The sequence below is a fragment of the Xenopus laevis genome, chromosome 4S (assembly GCF_017654675.1).
Source record: "Xenopus laevis strain J_2021 chromosome 4S, Xenopus_laevis_v10.1, whole genome shotgun sequence".
NCBI lineage: Eukaryota > Metazoa > Chordata > Amphibia > Anura > Pipidae > Xenopus > Xenopus laevis.
Window position 1 is genome coordinate 2,572,215 of NC_054378.1, and position 20,010 is coordinate 2,592,224.

General features: G+C 42.8%; 1 protein-coding gene across 5 annotated transcripts in view; it reads right to left on the reverse strand.

Moving 5' to 3' along the window:
• The window catches only part of phrf1.S (PHD and ring finger domains 1 S homeolog), a 37,630-nt gene extending 18,277 nt beyond the window's left edge, over positions 1–19,353 (reverse strand). For 2 of the 5 annotated variants that reach the window (XM_018260062.2, XM_018260059.2), the window contains exons 1-11: positions 19,196–19,353; positions 16,619–16,730; positions 16,412–16,501; positions 14,001–14,215; positions 6,002–6,085; positions 5,407–5,525; positions 3,458–3,552; positions 3,154–3,317; positions 1,486–1,618; positions 1,122–1,219; positions 555–742 (exon numbers count right to left, since the gene is read on the reverse strand). In XM_018260062.2, the coding sequence (XP_018115551.1) occupies positions 555–742; positions 1,122–1,219; positions 1,486–1,618; positions 3,154–3,317; positions 3,458–3,552; positions 5,407–5,525; positions 6,002–6,085; positions 14,001–14,215; positions 16,412–16,501; positions 16,619–16,706 (1,274 nt within the window). In that variant the 5' untranslated portion in view covers positions 16,707–16,730; positions 19,196–19,353. Of the gene's footprint in view, positions 1–554; positions 743–1,121; positions 1,220–1,485; positions 1,619–3,153; positions 3,318–3,457; positions 3,553–5,406; positions 5,526–6,001; positions 6,086–14,000; positions 14,216–16,411; positions 16,505–16,618; positions 16,731–19,195 lie in introns of all 5 variants that reach the window. The other 3 variants (XM_018260060.2, XM_018260058.2, XM_018260063.2) reach the window with 2 other exon arrangements.
• Positions 19,354–20,010: the final 657 nt, after the last annotated feature.

Genomic DNA, 20,010 nt, shown 5'->3' on the forward strand with positions numbered 1-20,010 from the left:
AACACAATGCAAATGAATCCTATTGCCTGTGCTACCCAAACCTATAAGCTACCGTATATACTCGAGTATAAGCCGTCCTGAGTATAAGCCGAGGTACCTAATTTTACCTCCAAAAATTGGGAAAGCTTATTGACTCGAGTATAAGCCTAGGGTGAGAAATGCAGCAGCTTCTGGTAAGTTTCAATCAAAAAATTGAGGGTTTCTGCTCCCATTCTTGGACGCCGGCTACTATTCTTGGAGACTATTCTTGGACACCGGCGACTATTCTTAGGCGCCAGCGACCGTTTTTGCGCTTGACCCGAATATAAGCCGAGGTAGAGTTTTTCAGCATATTTTGGGGACAAGACATTTCAGAGTAAATAAAATAATTAAAATATCAACGAACACTAGTAAAAACTAGAAATAACCAGCAATAAGCAATAGATAATGACCAAAATGTTTGACTACAACTGTCTGACAAACACGTCAAACAGAAAATATTATATTTATAATTATGTGAATGGAACAAATTCAAATTTCACCAAGACTAGTAATGTAAATTCCAAGCTTTTCACCTGTCAAATGGGTCCAAGTCATACGAGTTCCCAAACACAGAAAGTGTTGCAGCTCCTATGTCGTGTCTCATGGAGCCCAGCGTCTGTTCTGCGGGACGTTGAATACGAGGCAATGAAGATCCTCGAGGCGGGTTGCAAATCCCCAGTGATCTGGCAATACGACTGTGAGAGGAGGCCACTTTTCTAGCCTGGGAAGGAATCCGAAAACTGTTTTTAGTTCCAAAGTCATGTTTCTTTTAAACGGCACAATTTTAGAAAGCTCAAAATATTTTTTTTTTTAAAAATAACCCCTGTAACACGACAAGAACGGGAAAGGAAAGTATAAACGGTCACATTAAAATATAATGCTTGGGCAAATGCCTAGAATACTATACAGGTAAAATCATATAAAAAGGAGGGGGGCTGCAGACCCTGTAACTGCTGCTGAAACAAGAGGGACAAGAGGACCCCAAGAAGCATTTTCACTTTGAGCACCTGCAACGTCTAATTCCACCTGAAATGTTGAACTTTTATTGAAGTATATGCATAATAGCCAGTCAAACATATATAGCTCATCAGTATAGTCACCATTTTTTTCCCTTTCCTCCGCCTGAACCTCCTTCGGCGCTTCTTCCCCACTCCCCGTGTTCCTTTTGAGACCTTGGACTGGCTACTCTTCTTCCTGCCTGATATACACAATAAATATTAACAATTTTCACAAATGAGGAGCAAGTAACTAAGATAATAGCAAACTTAGTCTCAATTTAAATTGACATAGCCCAGTATACATCTACAACCAAAAGTATACGGTAGTGTTTATTTTCACAGTTGGCCCAAAATAAAAATGTTCTCCGAGATTTCAGTACTCCAGATTGTCACTTAGCTTCGTATAGCAGATGATGATAATGATCTGGCAATTAGTTAAACATCCCAGTATAATTATAATACCAACCAACTTTCTTTTTCCTCCTGCTGGTGGTAGTACGAGAGGTTAAAGGTCTCTGGTAGACTGCAGTGTTTAGTCCAGCAACTACTGCCTCAATGGTTTCATCAAGTAGAGATGACATTAGGTATCTTGGAACATGCTATAGAAAAATAATTACTTTAATAAGATATATATATATATATATATATATACAGTATATATATATAGACACACACACAAAATACATGCACATGTTTGCTACATCACAAATATAATGCGCATTACTTTCCCAATACAGCCAGTATTAGGGAATGCTGCCAGAATAATATATGAGGAAAACTATATAAACTATAAATACAGTATACACAGGGATATAGCCTTCTTTTAAAGGGGTTGTTCACCTTCAAACTACTATTTGTTTACAGATAGATCACCAGAGATAACGACTTTTTCCAATTACTTTCTATTTTCTATGTGTCACCGTTTTTCTAATATTGAAGTGTAAAGTGTAATTTTTCACCTTCTAAAGCAGCTCTGGGAAGGGGGGGTCGCCGACCCTGTAAACTGTTCAAAAATGATACATTTAGTTGATACATTTCTTATCTTTGTCCCTGCTGAGCAGAATCCCTGGGTTACATTACAGGCAGCTGTTAGACTTGATACAATAGTTACTGATACTCCAGAGATGCTGCTGAGAAATGGATCAACTCAATGTTGTAAAATTGTGACAGTTTAGAGTCTGAATCACCTGAATTACTGAACTGTCAGACTCAAACACCAGAGACACAAACATTCAACTTTACACTTAGATTTTGGGAAAACGGTAAAAAATTCATAATGGAAAGTAATTGAAAAAAGTCTTTATTTCTGGGGAACAATCTGAAAACTGAACTGAAAATAGTGTTTGGAAGGTGAACAACCCCTTTAAGAAAGGGTCCTTTTCCCATTTGTTAATATAAATTATCAGTAAAAATAGATACTTTTAGGCTATTTTTATGGGTTTGATCCTACTTATATAAGGAGCGCTGGCCAAACGCCTCACTATGACACTATAAAACATCATTTATATTTCCACATAACAACAAGTTCTTCTAGGCTTAAAGAAGAAGGAAAGCTACTGAGGCAGATTATTGCCAATAGATTAGCCACAACAAGCTAGAACTCTATTTATTCTGAAGAATGCTTTATCGTACCAGAGTAAACAGCTCTATACATTCTCTCTGTTTGGGATAGCAGCTGCCATATTAGCTTGGTGTGACATCACTTCCTGCCCGAGTCTCTCCCTGCTCACTCATAGCTCTGGGCTCAGATTACAGCAGAGAAGGGAGAGTTGGAGAGGAGCAAACTGAGCATGCTCAAGCCCAAGCCCTGGAGGTTTATGCTGATACAGAAGCCCATGAGTACACAATAGAAGGAAAGAAATGTGCTGTTTCTTTTGACATGTATATATTTATATAAACTGTTTTGATAAAGCTTGTTTAGTTTCAACCTTTCCTTCTCCTTTAAAGCACGAGTTCAGTGCAATTTCCATGCTAAAAAGGCAACTATATATAACTGTATTACCAGGTTGCCTTATACTGGCAAACAAAATATCTGTGGCATTTCGAGTTGCTTTCATAGATTCCTGCCTGTTGCGCTACCTTTCACTTGTGAACCCCATGGGATTACATGATACAAAACAACTCAACTCAATACCTGGATATTGCGAGCAGTGCTGATTCGGTTTCTGTTGACGTTGGCTCTCACCCTTTCGCTTTGCCTAGTCCGAGCAATAGCGCGAGTCCTAACCACATTGGGACGTAGACGGCTAGTGGTGGGAACCACATCTGCAAGCAGTCCAGCCACCTCCTCCTCACTCACTTCATTTAGTAAAAATAAAAAATAAAATTAGAAGTACAAACCATATACCTGCAATACCTACCTCCTAATTACTGCATTATTAAAATATACTATTACTGTATAATGCAATTGTTGCCAACCTTAAAAAAACCACAGTTACCTTCCTCTGGCTGATTGGCATCTGCGCATTCTGGACAGAACCATTCATTTACTGGAACAGCATTCAGAGGAGGAGTGAGGCAGTCCATATGGTAGCTGCAGAAAACAGAACACAATCGGGGGATTACATCAATTCCATAGACACTTTGGCTTCCACATTATTAGGGAATTGAAAATATGAAGAGCCTTTCTTCAACCTGTTTCCTTTCCTCTGGCCAGAGGACAACACATTAGCTTTCACTCAAAGATGAGGCCAGTATTCTGCAGACAGACAAGGATATCTAAGATATACAATGGAGAAAACTTATAGAGAAAATCATTTGCTAGTCATAAGGGGAATGTGGGGATTACAGGTAGCAGTATATATTAAATACCACAGCATGATGAAGTTTGCCTCATCTCCCCTAATCAAACAGTCAAGCCTGATGATTAAAAAAATAGCATTTCACATCTAGCTGGTTAGATAGAGTCCTGCAGCGGGTTGGGTACCCGCGGGTTACCTGCAAAAACTTGCGGTACCCTGCGGGTTTGCATGTAGAAGTTTCGGGAGCGAGTATAGAACAGGGTCGGCGGTTCTGAGTGTTTGCGGGTGTTCTCAATGGCAAGTTTTACTCATTTTTTTCTGTTCATCCCTACTTCCAATGATGTTACTTCCGGTTTACAATGACAGCACTTCCTATTTTACTCCTTTTTTAATGATCATGCCTACTTCTAATGATGTCACTTCCAGGCCAGGATTTTCGGAGAGGCCACCAAGGTCTGGATTTTAGGGGGCAGCTTGGTGCCCAACCACACCCAAATTGGTTCAATTCTCAATGGCAAGTTTTACTCCCTTTTTTCTGTTCACACCTACTTCCAATGATGTCACTTCTGGTTTACAATGACAGCACTTCCTGTTTTACTCCTTTTTTTAATGATCACACCTACTTCTAATGATGTCACTTCCAGGCCAGGATTTGTGGAGAGGCCACCAATGTCCGGATTTTAGGGGGCGGCATGCTGCCCAACCACACCCAAATTGGTTCAGAAACACTGGGGATGCGCAGGAGATACCTGTGTGTCAATCCCCATTGCTCCCCATTAAGATGAAAATTTGAATGAATAAAAGGGGGGGGGACAGGGGCGACTAACGACAGTGGGCCTAGAGGCGCCTGCTATGTAAATTCGGCATTGGTCACTTCCTGTTAACAATGACAGCTCTTCCTGTTTCTTGATGGTGAGCGGGTCACGGATTCGGTTGCACATAAGGTACTTGCGGGTTGGGTCGGGTAGCAGGTCCAAGCGGGTAAGTATGCAGGTTGGGTTTAACAAATTGGTTCCACGCACTACTCTAACACAAGGGACATACTGGGTTCCCAAGCCATCAGTGTAGCCCTAGACTAATACAAACATATTAAAGGACATGTAAAGCCTACATTTTCCTTCCGTTGGGCATATCTTCCCCACCCAGCCACACCATTTGTACTGCATATACCCCCTCCGTTAGCCAGCGCCATCACATTTTCCCAAAAAAAATAGCTTTCACTCGGTGGACATTTTCCCCCAGTAACATTGACATGTGCAAACAATACATGCAATGCACAATGCAGTTTGATAAAAAGTTCTGCTGGGGTTGAGCACTGTAATGGTTAAGCTGAGCTTAGGAGAGGTGGTTAGGAAAAGAAATAGGATCAGACAAAACGTCAAACGTCATTGGCTGTTAGACTGGAGGGCGTGTTTAGTAATCCGAGCTGAGAAGAACTGAGCATGCTCAGGAGCCAACCAAGTAAATTCCTGAGGGAGGAGGCAGAGTGGGTTAGAGGAGTAGAAGGAATTCTAAGTGATTAAGGGGATGCTGCAGCATTAACAACTAGAGTGGCAGGTATCTGAAGATTTCAAAGAGGCTGTTCACTGGCAGGGGGGGGGGTTACATGTCCTTTAATGAAAAATATGTTCAGAGACAGCACCCACCCTGCATCACAGCCATCACAAAGTAGCAGTCGATCCTCACGGTCACATCGTCCACACACCGCACAGTTGGTGGTATCTTCCTCCACCTCCTCCTCTACTGCTTTTTTGTGTATAGGAACCTATTAACACATTAGGCATATTTAAATAAAGAGCATAACTACACTTACACATACATAATAGATTTAAAATTACACTCAAACACAAGTAAATGTTAACTCTATATCTGGACGCCCTGAATGGTGACAACCTTACTTCCACAAATGTGGAAATGAACGATATTAATCAATTAAAGGAGAAGAAAAGGTTAAAATTAAGTAAGCTTAAGGTCTATATAAATATAAAGTTATTTTTTCACAATGCCAGATTTGATGTCTGATGCAATTAAACTGATGACTTCAACTTGAGGGAGTTTGCAAAGTAATTTGCTGTACAATTGGAAATATTGGTGGTTTATGTATTTACAAAAAAACTGAATCATAACTATATAAAAGGAATGTGAAGCCCAAGCTACTGTAGCAATAGAACAGATACAAATACTTGGCCTATTCGATAGGACATGGACAGTGTTATAATGGAATAGGGTTCTCCCATTTACCTTTTTTAGGATCTCGCCCCCAAAGTGCGCTCGTATGTGAATGCAAGAAAATGCAATTCTGTCCACAGGGCACGAGTTTGCATTCTGCATAAAATAGAAAAAAAATGTATACCTAAAGACATAGTAAACATAATTTCAAGCAACTTTGCAATATACATCAATTAAAAAATATGCAGACTTTTCATGATTTTTAATGGTTTGGAACAGTTCCCTAAGCCCAGCCCCCTGCTCTCCTGCTGATCTGTCTGACTACTTTGCTGATCTGTCTGACTACTTTGCTGAGCTGTCTGACTACTGTTACATTGTATCCACATCTGTCCTCAGCCTGCACCTCCAAACCCCATAATTCCCTGCACACATGATTTCAATAAGGAAAGGAACATCCCAGTGCAATGCATTGTGGGTTATGTAGTTCCTACATGTTGTCTGTAAGCTGTGAAGTTGTTACAATTTGTAACATAAGCAAATTAGGGTCGTGGGGAGGGAAATCGCATGACTTTTTGTCACAAAACAAGGAAGTAAAAAATGTTTCCCCTTCCCACCCCTAATTTGCATATGCAAATTAGGGATTCGGTTCAGTATTCGCCCGAATCTTTAGCGAAGTATTCGGTGCATCCCTAGTGTTTAGTCCCTCCTTCCCTGCCAGGATTTCAAATGATGCAGAAAATAGGATTTATTTACTCACCGTTAAATCCGTTTCTCTGAAGTCGACAGGGGGACACAGGAGACCGATGGGGTAAAGCACCATCCTTCAGGAGGCAGGACACTTGATTGACAGATCAAAAGAGGGCGTGCCAGGACTCCGGCTTTACCCCTAGCATTTCCTCTTTTAACTCAGTTGGTACCAAATAACTGGCCACCAGGCAAAAACAAGGTAGAACAGGTTTACTATTTAACTTATAACTATGTACAAGCATGAACCGGGTGGGATGTCCTGTGTCCCCCTGTCGACTTCAGAGAAACGGATTTAACGGTGAGTAAATAAATCCTATTTTCTCTGACGTCTCTGGGGGACACAGGAGACCGATGGGGACTTACCAAAGCAGCCCCACAAAACAGTAGGGAGGGCAACAGATTTGTGAATGCTTGCCTTTAGGCTTGCACCACTGCGTGTAGAACTTTGCGGCCAAATGCCGCCTCCGCCGATGCAAATGTATCTAGGCGGTAGAATTTTGTAAAAGTGTGAATTGTGGACCAGGTCGCTGCTCTGCAGATCTGTTCCACTGAGGCAGAGTTTCGCCAGGCCCAAGAGGCTCCCATTGCTCTCGTTGAGTGTGCTCTGATTCGAAAGGGTGGAGTCTTTCCTTTCGCTATATATGCTCTCCCAATGGCTTCTCTAATCCATCTAGATATGGTTGTCTTGGATGCTGGTTGACCTGCTCGTGGTCCCGATGGAATAACAAAAAGAGAATCTGATTGTCTGATTTCTTTAGTACGTTTGGTATATATCCTCAGCGCCCTAACTACATCTAGGCCATGCAGTCTCTTTTCCTTAGGATTCTTGGGATCCGGACAAAAAGACGGTACAACTATTTCTTGGTTGATATGGAAGGAGGATACCACCTTGGGAAGAAATGAAGACTTAGTTCGAAGCACCGCTTTGTCTTTGTGAAACACTAGGAATTCGGGATCACATGAAAGTGCTGCTAGCTCTGACACTCTGCGTGCGGATGATATTGCTACCAAGAAGACTACCTTCCAAGTAAGCCATTGCAGGTCAAGTGAAGAAATCGGTTCAAACGGAGGATCCACAAGTGCTGTGAGCACCTCGTTTAGATCCCAGCTAGGTGTTGGACGTTGACGTGGTGGAGCTATATGAGCTACTCCTTGCAGAAATTCTTTAACTGTGTTATCCCAGGCAATCTTATGTTGAAAAAGCAGTGACAGAGCTGAAATTTGTACTTTGAGCGAATTTAGCTGTAGACCCATATCGAGACCTTTTTGTAGGAAGGACAAGATAGATGGTATGGAAAGAGTCTCAAAATCGATGCTTTTCTCTTGACACCATAACCAGTAACTCCTCCAGATTCTGTGATAAATTCGTACCGAAACTGGTTTTCTGGCCTGCAGTAATGTAGCAATTACTTCCTCAGAAAATCCCTTCTTTCTCCAGATGGACTCCTCAACAGCCATGCCGTTAAATTGAAGAGCATTGGATTGGAGTGATGAATGGGACCTTGCAGTAGTAGATCCCCCCTGCGAGGTAGAGGGATATATGCGTCTGCCGACAGATCTTGAAGGTCGTGAAACCAAGTTCTTCGCGGCCAGAAGGGGGCGATTACAATTGCCAGGAGGTCTGAGTGGCGAATCTTCTTGAGGACTCTGGGTAACATGGGAATCGGTGGAAACACATATGCCAGGTCGAACCTCCACAACTGAGTCATGGCGTCTATCCCGTCTGCTAGTGGATCCCTGTACCGAGCAAAAAACTGGTTGACCTTGCGATTTGTTCTTGACGCCATGAGGTCTATCTGTGGAGTTCCCCACTTTTGTACAAGTTCCTCGAATACTTCGGGATGCAGCTCCCACTCCCCTGGGTCTATCTGGTGTCGGCTGAGGAAGTCCGCCTGGATGTTGGATACTCCCGGAATGTGGATCGCTGACAACTGTACTAGGTTTTTCTCTGCCCAATGAACAATCATTTCTGCCTCTTTTAAGGCCCCCTTGCTTCTGGTGCCTCCTTGACGGTTTATGTAGGCCACAGCTGTGGCATTGTCGCATTGTATTCTGACCGCCTGTGCCTTCAGTTCCGACGCCCATTTGTTTAGAGCCAGTCGGATTGCCCTCAGTTCCAACAGGTTTATTGGCATCTTGGATTCTTTTAGTGACCATTTTCCTTGTGCTGTGTATCTTTGCCATGTCGCTCCCCATCCGGAAAGGCTGGCATCTGTTGTCAGGATAGTCCAGTCTGGAGTTGCCCATGATTGGCCTTTGGTCAGTGTATTCGGATGAAGCCACCACTTCAGAGAGGATGTGGTCTCGTGGGACAGAGGAAAGGTTTGCATTAGTGATCCCCTCTTCCACCAGCGCAGAATGTCGGACTGCAAGGGTCGCAGATGAATTTGGGCAAATGGAACTGCCTCTATGGTCGACACCATCGAACCTAGAACTTTCATGGCTTGATGTATAGTTGGACGGCGAGATTGATATAAGTTGGATACTTGTTTCTTCAACTTGATCTGCTTGTCCCGTGGCAGAAACACTCTCTGAGCTACAGTGTCGAATTCCAACCCCAGATATATCATCCGATGGGATGGATGTACCTGTGATTTCTTCCAATTGATCCACCAACCAAATTGCTGGATTATCTCTGTTGCTCGCTTCAGGGCCGCTTGTGCTTGTTCCATTGAATTGGCCTTGATGAGAAGATCGTCCAGGTATGGAGTCACTGAAATTCCCTGGAGTCTCATTGACGCTGTTGTGACTGCCATCAACTTTGTGAATACCCTTGGGGCGGACGACAGTCCGAAGGGTAGTGCTACAAATTGGTAGTGTTGGTTGCGGAATGCAAATCTCAGGTAGCGTTGATGGGCCGGCCAAATTGGAACATGTAGGTAAGCGTCCTTGATGTCCAGAGACATAAGCAATTGGTTTGGCTCCATACCCCTGATGACTGATCGTAACGTCTCCATCTTGAATTTCGCGGCTCTGATAAACTTGTTCAAGTCCTTTAGGTCTAGGACAGGTCGAAAAGTCCCTTCCTTTTTCGGAACCACAAACAAATTGGAGTAGAACCCGTAAAATTTCTGTTGCGGGGGTACTGGAATTATTACCCCCGTTCTTTGAAGGGTTGTCACACAGTTGTAGAAAGCTTGCGCTTTGTTCGAATCTGTGGGTATTGTGGACATGAAAAACTTTCTGGGGGGCATAGCCCAAAAGTCGAGGTGATATCCTTCTGTAATTATTTCTCTTATCCAGGATTCGGAAGTGTGTTGAACCCATGTTTCCTGGAATAGTCGTAGTCTGCCCCCTATTGCCCCCTGCTGCCCCAAGGGGCTCGCCCCATCATGCTGAATTGGACTTGTCCTGGGCGGGCTTGTTTTGAGATTTATTAGATCTCCAACTTGGTCTGGTTGCTTTGTCAGAGAATCGATTGCGAAAATTGTTTCTGCGTGGAGAGGTTGAACGTTTTGTTGTTCTATTACTTTGGCCACGAAAAATTTTTCCCCTACGGAATGTATTAGCTGAGCGGGACTTTGACTGGGGGAGGAAGGTACTTTTTCCCCCTGTGGCCTGAGAAATTATTTTCTCTAATTCCTCTCCAAAAAGGCGTTGGCCTTTAAACGGCAGTGCAATTAATGACTTTTTTGAACTGAGGTCAGCTGACCAGTTTTTGAGCCATAGTGTCCGGCGAGCGGCAACTGCTAGGGCGGATGAACGTGCTGTCAGTTGTGCTGTGTCAAGTGCAGCTTCGCTAATATATGCGCTGGCTTCTGCCATGTCCCGTGCTATGTCCATGAGACTTGCTCTGGATGTCCCATCTTGTAGACCTGACATTATGGATGTGGACCAAGCTTCCATTGCTCTACCGACCCATGCTGTGGCTAACGCGGGACGAATAGCCGAACCTGCTGTTGAAAATACTGCTTTAAGGAATCCTTCCATCCTTTTATCAGTCGGGTCTTTAAATGCAGCTGCGTCCGTAACAGGTAGTGTGGTATTCCTAGACAATCTAGAAACTGGTGCATCCACCACAGGTGGTATCGCCCACTTATCTACTGTTTCTTTTGGAAATGGATACAACTTAGTAAACTTTTTGCTTGGTTGAAACTTTTTGTCTGGAGTGTCCCACTCGTCTTGTATTACTGCTGTTAGTTGATCATGTGACGGAAACTCAATTGTAGTTTTGCGTTGTCTCTTAAACAGGCCTTTGGACTGTGTTTGCTGGTCTGTAGGTGGATCTAGTTTTAACGTAGTAATAACTGCTTTTATAATGGCTTCCACATCATGGTTTATCTCTTTATCCATCTCCCCTTCATCCTCATGTTCTGACTGAGAAGAAGAAGAGGAAAGGATTTCTCCCTCTTGTTCAGACTCTGATTCTGATGGTTGTAGAGTTAGTGTCACTGGTGAATGAGATTGTATGTGTTTAGCAGATCTCTTACGTTTCTCCCCAGTGCCTTCCTGAATTTTTGACATAGACTTCTCAATAGTCTCGACTATAGAACTGGCAATAGAGTCGGCAAGAGAGGGTAACTGCTGGAGAGAAGCTAGTGACTGAGACAATTGTAAAGCCCATGGTGGAGCTGATATCTCTGACTGAGCCCTAGTTTCAGAACTCTGAGCATTCGTATCCTGAGGAAAAACTTGTCCCTCTTGATTAGTAGGGAGCTCCAGGGATACTGGCGGAGCCTCTGACTCCAGTAAACAAGACCTACAGAGCGGGTCTGTTTGGCCCAATGGAAATTTTGCCTGACATTTATTACACGCCAAATATGTAACCTGTGCCAGCCCTGCTGCTAGTGCAGCACGTCCCCCTCCACTCCGAGTAAATAGTCCCCCTTTCCTACCTTCAGCCATAGTAGTAGTGCTAGGGGTGAAGTCGGAGTGTGGATACCGGACAATAGTGTAACCGGCAAGTCTGTGCGCCGCAGTGAGGAAGCTGTTCCGCTTCGCCGCACTTCAGAAATCCAAAATGGCCGCCGCTTGAAGCTGAGCTCAGTTTCGCGCCTTCGGTACCAAGATGGCCGCCGATGGGACTCACAGGTGCGCGAGATGTGCGCGAGATGTGCTCTCTCCCCTCCCTCACCACTACCGCGCTGTTCTTCACAGCACTGTAATGCCAGCAGAAACAAAACGAGCGGCCAGCATATGAGTAGCTGCGGTGCGGAGGGGTTTCACAGACACGCTGTGCGCGCGCGTGCGCACACACACACACACTTAGTGACCCGCATTAAGAAATAGCGGACAATGCGTCAGGAGTAAGCCTCCTCTTACCTTATCCGCATGTGTCTCCCGGCCAGAGTCCCTGTACCCCCCTCAGGGGGCAGGTTTAGATCTGGAAGGCTGCTCCCTAAAGGTGAGCTTTTGGCCCCGGGACTGTAGTATTCCCACGTCGGGGGTTAACTATTCTGGGTGTAGGTGAACCCTAACCCAAGTCTGGCCCCGGGTGTCAGTGCTATTCACTGACCGGAGCTTCTCTAGTTGTGTCTCTCTAGAGACCGATGGGTCCATCCTCCTGTGGACAGGACACTTGAAAAACTGAGTTAAAAGAGGAAATGCTAGGGGTAAAGCCGGAGTCCTGGCACGCCCTCTTTTGATCTGTCAATCAAGTGTCCTGCCTCCTGAAGGATGGTGCTTTACCCCATCGGTCTCCTGTGTCCCCCAGAGACGTCAGAGAAAGAGAAGAACTGTTAAACTTTTTGAAGAAACAGGTAACGGTGATGGGGATATTAGGGGTTTCAGTGTTATGTGGCCTCTTTATCACATTTTAGTTTGGAAGCTGTTGTTCCCCTTTAATGGGAGGACATAGTTAGACTGGGAGACAATTTAAGCTGGTCACACATGCTCCAATATTTCCAAAATGTGTCCAGTATCTGATCAAGTTTGCAAGTGGATTAATTAAATGACAAACGGAGATGCAGGTGCAGTGAAGGCAATTCAAGTGCATCACTTAACAGAACCTACATGCAACCAATTGTCATACAGAAATGTATCATAGAGCCCGGTGGGCCAGTCCGACACTGTTTATTTGAGAAAAAAATGAGTAATGCCAATCTGTGTTTCTTATACACAAATGAGAGGTTGTATAATGGTTTGTGACTTTTAAAGGGGAAGGAAACCTAGTCGGCGCAGACCCAACACCCCCCCTCCCGTGAGTTGCCCACCCTCCCTCCTCCCCCCTGGCCTACCCGTCCCGCTGGGCAAATGCCCCTAACTTGTTACTTACCCTTCTGCGCAGGTCCAGTCTACGGAGTTCACAGACGACATCTTCTTCCACGCAATCTTCTTCCTGCTTTGACCGGAGCATGCGCAGTAGGAGCATTTCGCCGGTACGATCTACTGCGCATGCGCCAAAAGTGCATTGTGACTTTTGGCGCATGCGCAGTAGATCCGTACCGGCGAAATGCTCCTACTGCGCATGCGCCAAAACGCCGTTCAAAGCAGGAAGAAGATCACGTGGAAGAAGATGTCGTCTGTGAACTCCCTGGACTGGACCTGCGCAGAAGGGTAAGTAACAAGTTAGGGGCATTTGCCCAGCGGGACAGGTAGGCCAGGGGGGAGGAGGGAGGGTGGGCAACTCACGGGAGGGGGGGGGTTTGCGCCGACTAGGTTTCCTTCCCCTTTAAAAGTCACAAACCATTATACAACCTCTCATTTGTGTATAAGAAACACAGATTGGAATTACTCATTTTTTTCTCAAATAAACAGTGTCGGACTGGCCCACAGGGATACGAGGAAAACTCCCGGTGGGCCCAGGTGTCAGGGGGCCTCTTGCTTCTAACCATTTAGCCTATTTCATGGCCCTTACCTATTCCTTTATGGGGAAAAATGCTTAATAATGGAAAAATATAGTAAATAGATATAAAAGACTAGCAGACTAAATAGGTTGAGTGAGGAGAGGAGGAATAATAGTGGGCCCACGGGCTAAGGTTTTCTGGTGGGCCCACGGTCTAAAAAGATCAGTTGATTTAATTTAAAAAGCTATAAATGATTAAGATGTAACCAATAAATAGAATAAATGAATTGACCAGTATGCTGAAATGCATAGAATAAGTTCAGAGAAAATTGGAAAATTCAGATGGTGGAGTTGTCCCACAAACTTGCAGCCTAATATTTTCTAGACCTGGGACACCACAGAGATTGGAGTAGGAAGGGTAACCGGGACTGTAGTCACATATATCAGCTTGTCCTATTCTGTAGAAAGGCTGAACTAAACCTGAAAAACCACAAATCCTCAGTTAAAAAATTTAAAATGAGGGGATGTAAAATTGAGGTTTCACTGTATTTAACCCAAGATAAAGGCTTGAGACCATGGAGGAAAGAGGAGAATACTAACCTTCGACCACTCCACAATGCAATCCAGGCAGAAATAATGACTGCAGTTTTCGGGAGTGCCAACAACTTGGTCTCTGAAGCCGTTCAGGCAGATCGGGCAGTTTTCTCTTTCATCATCGGAACTAAAGTCCTCATTAAAATCCCCTGCCGGCTGTGTTGGATCTAAACTTTCCGTTGCAGCGTCTTCATCCTCATCTTCCTCCTCCTCTTCAGAGTCTCATGATATAAAAACATTGTGTCACTTAGAATTCATGACTAAATCAAGAGAATCCTATCTCGGGCTGAGAAAGCAACATAATGGCTACACAAACGTCACACTTGCCGTTTCTCTGCAGTGGAGAAACACACAAAACCACCCGCAATGCCCATTATTGTATTTAAAGGTAACACAACAACACAGCTGGTACAGGTGGTTTTCGTCCAGAAAATCTGGGCCCATCACCCCCTGTATCAGAAGTCACAGACAGTTACCTTGCTTGCTTGGGTGATTTGGGCCAAAGGAAATATGTTTTTAAAGAAATTTCAGGTGTACAGTTACTTAAGAACTATTAGAACAGCAATTTATCTCTTACTCTTTAGAGTGTTAAGCTTAGGCTTAAAGGAACCATAATGTCAAAGAATGAAAGTGTTTTAAAAGAAAGACAATATAATGTAGTGTTGCCCTATACTGGTAAAACTGGTGTGTTTGCGACAGAAAAAAACAACTATAGTTTATATAAACAAAGCTGCTGTGTAGCCATGGGGGCAGCCATTCAAGCACAGGATACACAGTAGATAACAGATAAGTACTACTATAGTTTATATAAACAAGCTGCTGTGTAGCCACGGGGGCAGCCATTCAAGCACAGGATACACAGTAGATAACAGATAAGTACTACTATAGTTTATATAAACAAGCTGCTGTGTAGCCATGGGGGCAGCCATTCAAGCACAGGATACACAGTAGATAACAGATAAGTACTACTATAGTTTATATAAACAAGCTGCTGTGTAGCCACGGGGGCAGCCCATTCAAGCACAGGATACACAGTAGATAACAGATAAGTACTACTATAGTTTATATAAACAAGCTGCTGTGTAGCCATGGGGGCAGCCATTCAAGCACAGGATACACAGTAGATAACAGATAAGTACTACTATAGTTTATATAAACAAGCTGCTGTGTAGCCATGTGAGCAGCCATTTAAGCACAGGATACCCAATGGATCACAAATAAGTTCTGAAGAATCCCATTGTATACTATAAGGTTTAACGGTTATCTATGTGTCCTGTGCCTTTTCTCCTTTTTCTGCTATGAATTGCCTCCCTCATGGCTACTCAGCAGCTTGTTTATATAAACTATAGTAGTACTTATCTGTTATCTACTGTGTATCCTGTGCTTGAATGGCTGCCCCATGGCTACACAGCAGCTTGTTTATATAAACTATAGTAGTACTTATCTGTTATCTACTGTATATCCTGTGCTTGAATGGCTGCCCCCATGGCTACACAGCAGCTTGTTTATATAAACTATAGTAGTACTTATCTGTTATCTACTGTGTATCCTGTGCTTGAATGGCTACACAGCAGCTTGTTTATATAAACCATAGTAGTAATTATCTGTTATCTACTGTGTATCCTGTGCTTGAATGGCTGCCCCCATGGCTACACAGCAGCTTGTTTATATAAACTATAGTAGTACTTATCTGTTATCTACTGTGTATCCTGTGCTTGAATGGCTGCCCCCATGGCTACACAGCAGCTTGTTTATATAAACTATAGTAGTACTTATCTGTTATCTACTGTGTATCCTGTGCTTGAATGGCTGCCCCCATGGCTACACAGCAGCTTGTTTATATAAACTATAGTAGTACTTATCTGTTATCTACTGTGTATCCTGTGCTTGAATGGCTGCCCCCATGGCTACACAGCAGCTTGTTTATATAAACTATAGTAGAGTTTAAAACAAACACAAAGCAGTTTTACCAGTGCAGCACAATCAGTACATTATATTTTCACTTTAATTGTTCGGTGTTAATGTTCCTTTAAGTGTAAAGTTATGTTGTAAGAGCAATGGTGCCTTTAGTTTAGAGGTGCTGGCAACACATTTAAGGACAATGAAATTCCTTGCCATTAGGTTACGCGCCACCAAATGAACCCAAACACTAGGTTTTCTCCCCAGGTCACTGTTCCTTTCTGTATACAAATGCACCAGCCCAATGTAAAAATGCAGTACAGCAAAAAAATAAAAATAGTCTATATTATACATTCACTGGGGACACCTGGGAAAGGCAGATAAAATGGCGACATGTTTCTCCGAGGCTTTACTTCCAAAAAGAACACAGAGCCAGAGAGAAAAAAACGTAGCAATTAAACAACATTTAATTTGGTCTGGAAACTCTTTTGAAGCCCCATCAACCCAGATCTGCTTACCAGTTCCCTCTTCATCCTCACCACCTTCTTCTTCTTCTTCCCCATCATCACCATCTTCACTCTCAAATTCATCCTCTGAATCTTCCATTTCTTCTGTAGCACAAAGAATTTATATGTTACCTGACGTCTAGCCGCCAAATTTCAGTTCAGCCTCATTCCATTTTAAAATTGACTAAATTTGAAAAAACAAATAAAATCTGGCATTACCGCTATCACTTGCAGGAAGCTCTTGCTGCCGATTTCTCCCTTGGGAGCCGTTTCTGTTAATTAGTTGGTTCTCCTCCTCGTCCTCCATTGCTCTTCATCAGGAGACTAAACTCTAACAATGACAACAGACATTGGTGGAAGAGAATAAAAAACACATCGTTTACTTGGGCAAAACGTCCATCTTGGTATCTCAATATAATTCTCATACTGTACAGGTACGGGATCAGTTATCCAGAAACCCGATATCCAGAAAGCTCTGATTTACGGAAAGGCCGTCTCCCATAGACTCCATTTTATCAAAATCATCAATTTTTAAAAATGATTTCCTTTTTCTGTGTAATAATAAAACAGTCGCTTGTACTTGATCCCAACTAAGATATAATTAATCCTTATTGGAAGCAAAACCAGCCTATTGGGTTTATTTCATGTTTATATGATTTTCTAGTAGACTTAAGGTATGAAGATCCAAATTATGGAAAGATCCGTTATCTGGAAAACGCCAGATCCTGAGCATTCTGGATAACAGGTCTCATACCTGTAATAATAAAACAGTCGCTTGTACTTGATCCCAACTAAGATATAATTAATCCTTATTGGAAGCAAAACCAGCCTATTGGCTTTATTTCATGTTTATATGATTTTATAGTAAACTTAATGTATCAAGATCCACATTACAGAAAGATCCGTTATCTGGAAAACGCCAGGTCCTGAGCATTCTGGGTAACAGGTCCTATACCTGTAATAATAAAACAGTCGCTTGTACTTGATCCCAACTAAGATATAATTAATCCTTATTGGAGGCAAAACCAGCCTATTGGCTTTATTTCATGTTTATATGATTTTCTAGTAGACTTAAGGTATCAAGATCCACATTACAGAAAGATCCGTTATCTGGAAAACGCCAGGTCCTGAGCATTCTGGGTAACAGGTCCTATACCTGTAATAATAAAACAGTCGCTTGTACTTGATCCCAACTAAGATATAATTAATCCTTATTGGAAGCAAAACCAGCCTATTGGCTTTATTTCATGTTTATATGATTTTCTAGTAGACTTAAGGTATGAAGATCCATTATCCGGAAAACCCCAGGTCCCGAGCCTTCGGGATAACAGCGCTACGCAATATGTTGGCGCTATATAAATACATGTTAATAATAACAGGTCCCGCACTTGTACTTGATCCCAACTAAGATATAATTAATCCTTATTGGAGGCAAAACCAGCCTATTGGGTTTATTTAATGTTTATATGATTTTCTGGTAGACTTTAAACTGTTAGTAGGGTGTATACAGGGATATTCTGAGACAATTTGCAATTGGTTTTTATTTTTAATGGTTTCTGAATTATTTAGCTTTTTATTCTCTCGTTTGCAGTTTCAGCAATCTGGTTGCTAGGGTCCAAATTCCCCTAGCAACCAACCATTGATTTGAATAAGAGACTGGAATATGAACAGGAGAGGATCTGAATAGAATGATGAGGAATAAAAAGTAGCAATAACAATAAATATGTAGCCTTACAGAGCATGTGTTTATTAGACGGGGTCAGTGACCCTCATTTGAACGCTGGAAGACATCAGAAGAAAAACTATATATAAAAAAAAAATAATGAAGACCAATTCAAACGTTGCTTAGAATTGGCCATTCTATAATATACTAAAAGTTAACAAAGGCGAACCACCCCATAAGATTAAAATTACAGAAGGATCCATTATCCGGAAAACCCCAGGTCCTGAGCATTCTGGATAACAGGTCCCATACATGTACCAGATTTGTTTGGATGAAATACTTCCATGACAACCTATGGCTCAAGTGGGGTTATGTATGTCTGCTACTTGTAAAGTATACTCGAGTGTTGCACAAGTTGTGACAATCAGTTAATGGCAGTTACATATTATCTACCACTAACATTGTTGTAAAGACTAAAGCAGAGCTCACACGACCCTTAACTGCACTAAACACTGGTACTTAGCAGCCAATATGTCTAGCCCCAGATTTCAGAATTGAATATAAAAAAATCTGTTTGCTCTTTTGAGAAATGGATTTCAGTGCAGAATTCTGCTGGAGCAGCACTATTAACTGATGTGTTTTGGAAATGGGGTGAGAGATTAGGTGCCTTTAGGTTACTTATCTATCAAATTAGACAATAAGAACTGTGAGTTTATCAGGAAGTATTTCCATAGAAAGTCTGTATAGTGAAGTTGTTATGTCAGTGAGGAGTCTGTGATAACTAGTCTGTAATAACCAGTCTGTAATAACCAGTCTGTAATAACTAGTCTGTAATAACTAGTCTGTAATAACTAGTCTGTAATAACCAGTCTGTAATAACTAGTCTGTAATAACTAGTCTGTGATAACTAGTCTGTAATAACTAGTCTGTAATAACTAGTCTGTGATAACTAGTCTGTAATACCTAGTCTGTGATTACGAGTGTGAGACTCAGCAGTCTGTATGGACAACACGGTCAGTGTATTGACTAATGGAGCTTCTATGACTCCCCTTTGCTGCTCAGCCTCCTCCTCTATGGGATGTTAATGAGGACGGACGGACTGACACTGCAGGGGCTTTAGCGCTGTCTCTCACCTCACTCAGTCTCCTCACCGAATCCACCGAGGCCTCGGGCACCAAAGCAGCGAAAGGCGTCCGGAAACCGACATTACAGGGATTCCCCTTCCGGGTTCACAGACTTCCATCACAACGCTGACCGGAAGTCCCGCCTCCGAACGCTGTGTGGAATCTTAGTTCTCGTGGCATGTTGCTGGGGGGACATCTTTTTCTGAGGACACGAGCTGTAACCAACACAGAACCGGTCACAAACTGTCTCTGGGTCTCGGCTGAGAAAGGGAAAGCGATGGTGGTTTATTTGGACACATTGTTACTACCAGGGCCAACATCACTATTAGCTGGGCGAGGTCTGGGCCCCCGTACAAGTTAAAGAACCCCCATTGGTGGTTGCCCAGCCCCCCCCAAATTTAAAAAAAATGTAGTCAGAACTCCCCAATAAATAAAACAGAAAACATCACTGGCCAGGGCCCCATCACAAGTAAAAAAAATTAGTGCCCAGGGGTTTAAAAAACAGACAAAAATGTTGGAACTTCCGTTTCTTCCTCGACTCCCACGTCGGCGACTCGGCTCTTTGTGACGTTGGCGGAATGTGGTTCTCTCTAATTCAGATATACCCCTATGAGCTCTGCCGGGCTTTACAGACTATATATATATAATACACAAAAGCCATGAATATCCTGTAAATTATATCCTTATAAACAGTGAGTAGTGATGTCATCAGTTATAAACGGTGAGTAGTGATGTCATTTCTGTCACATGACTCACTGAAACTTGTGTATTATAATAAATAAAGTACCCCCAGTTGTAAAATATGAGGATATTAGAAGTTACCT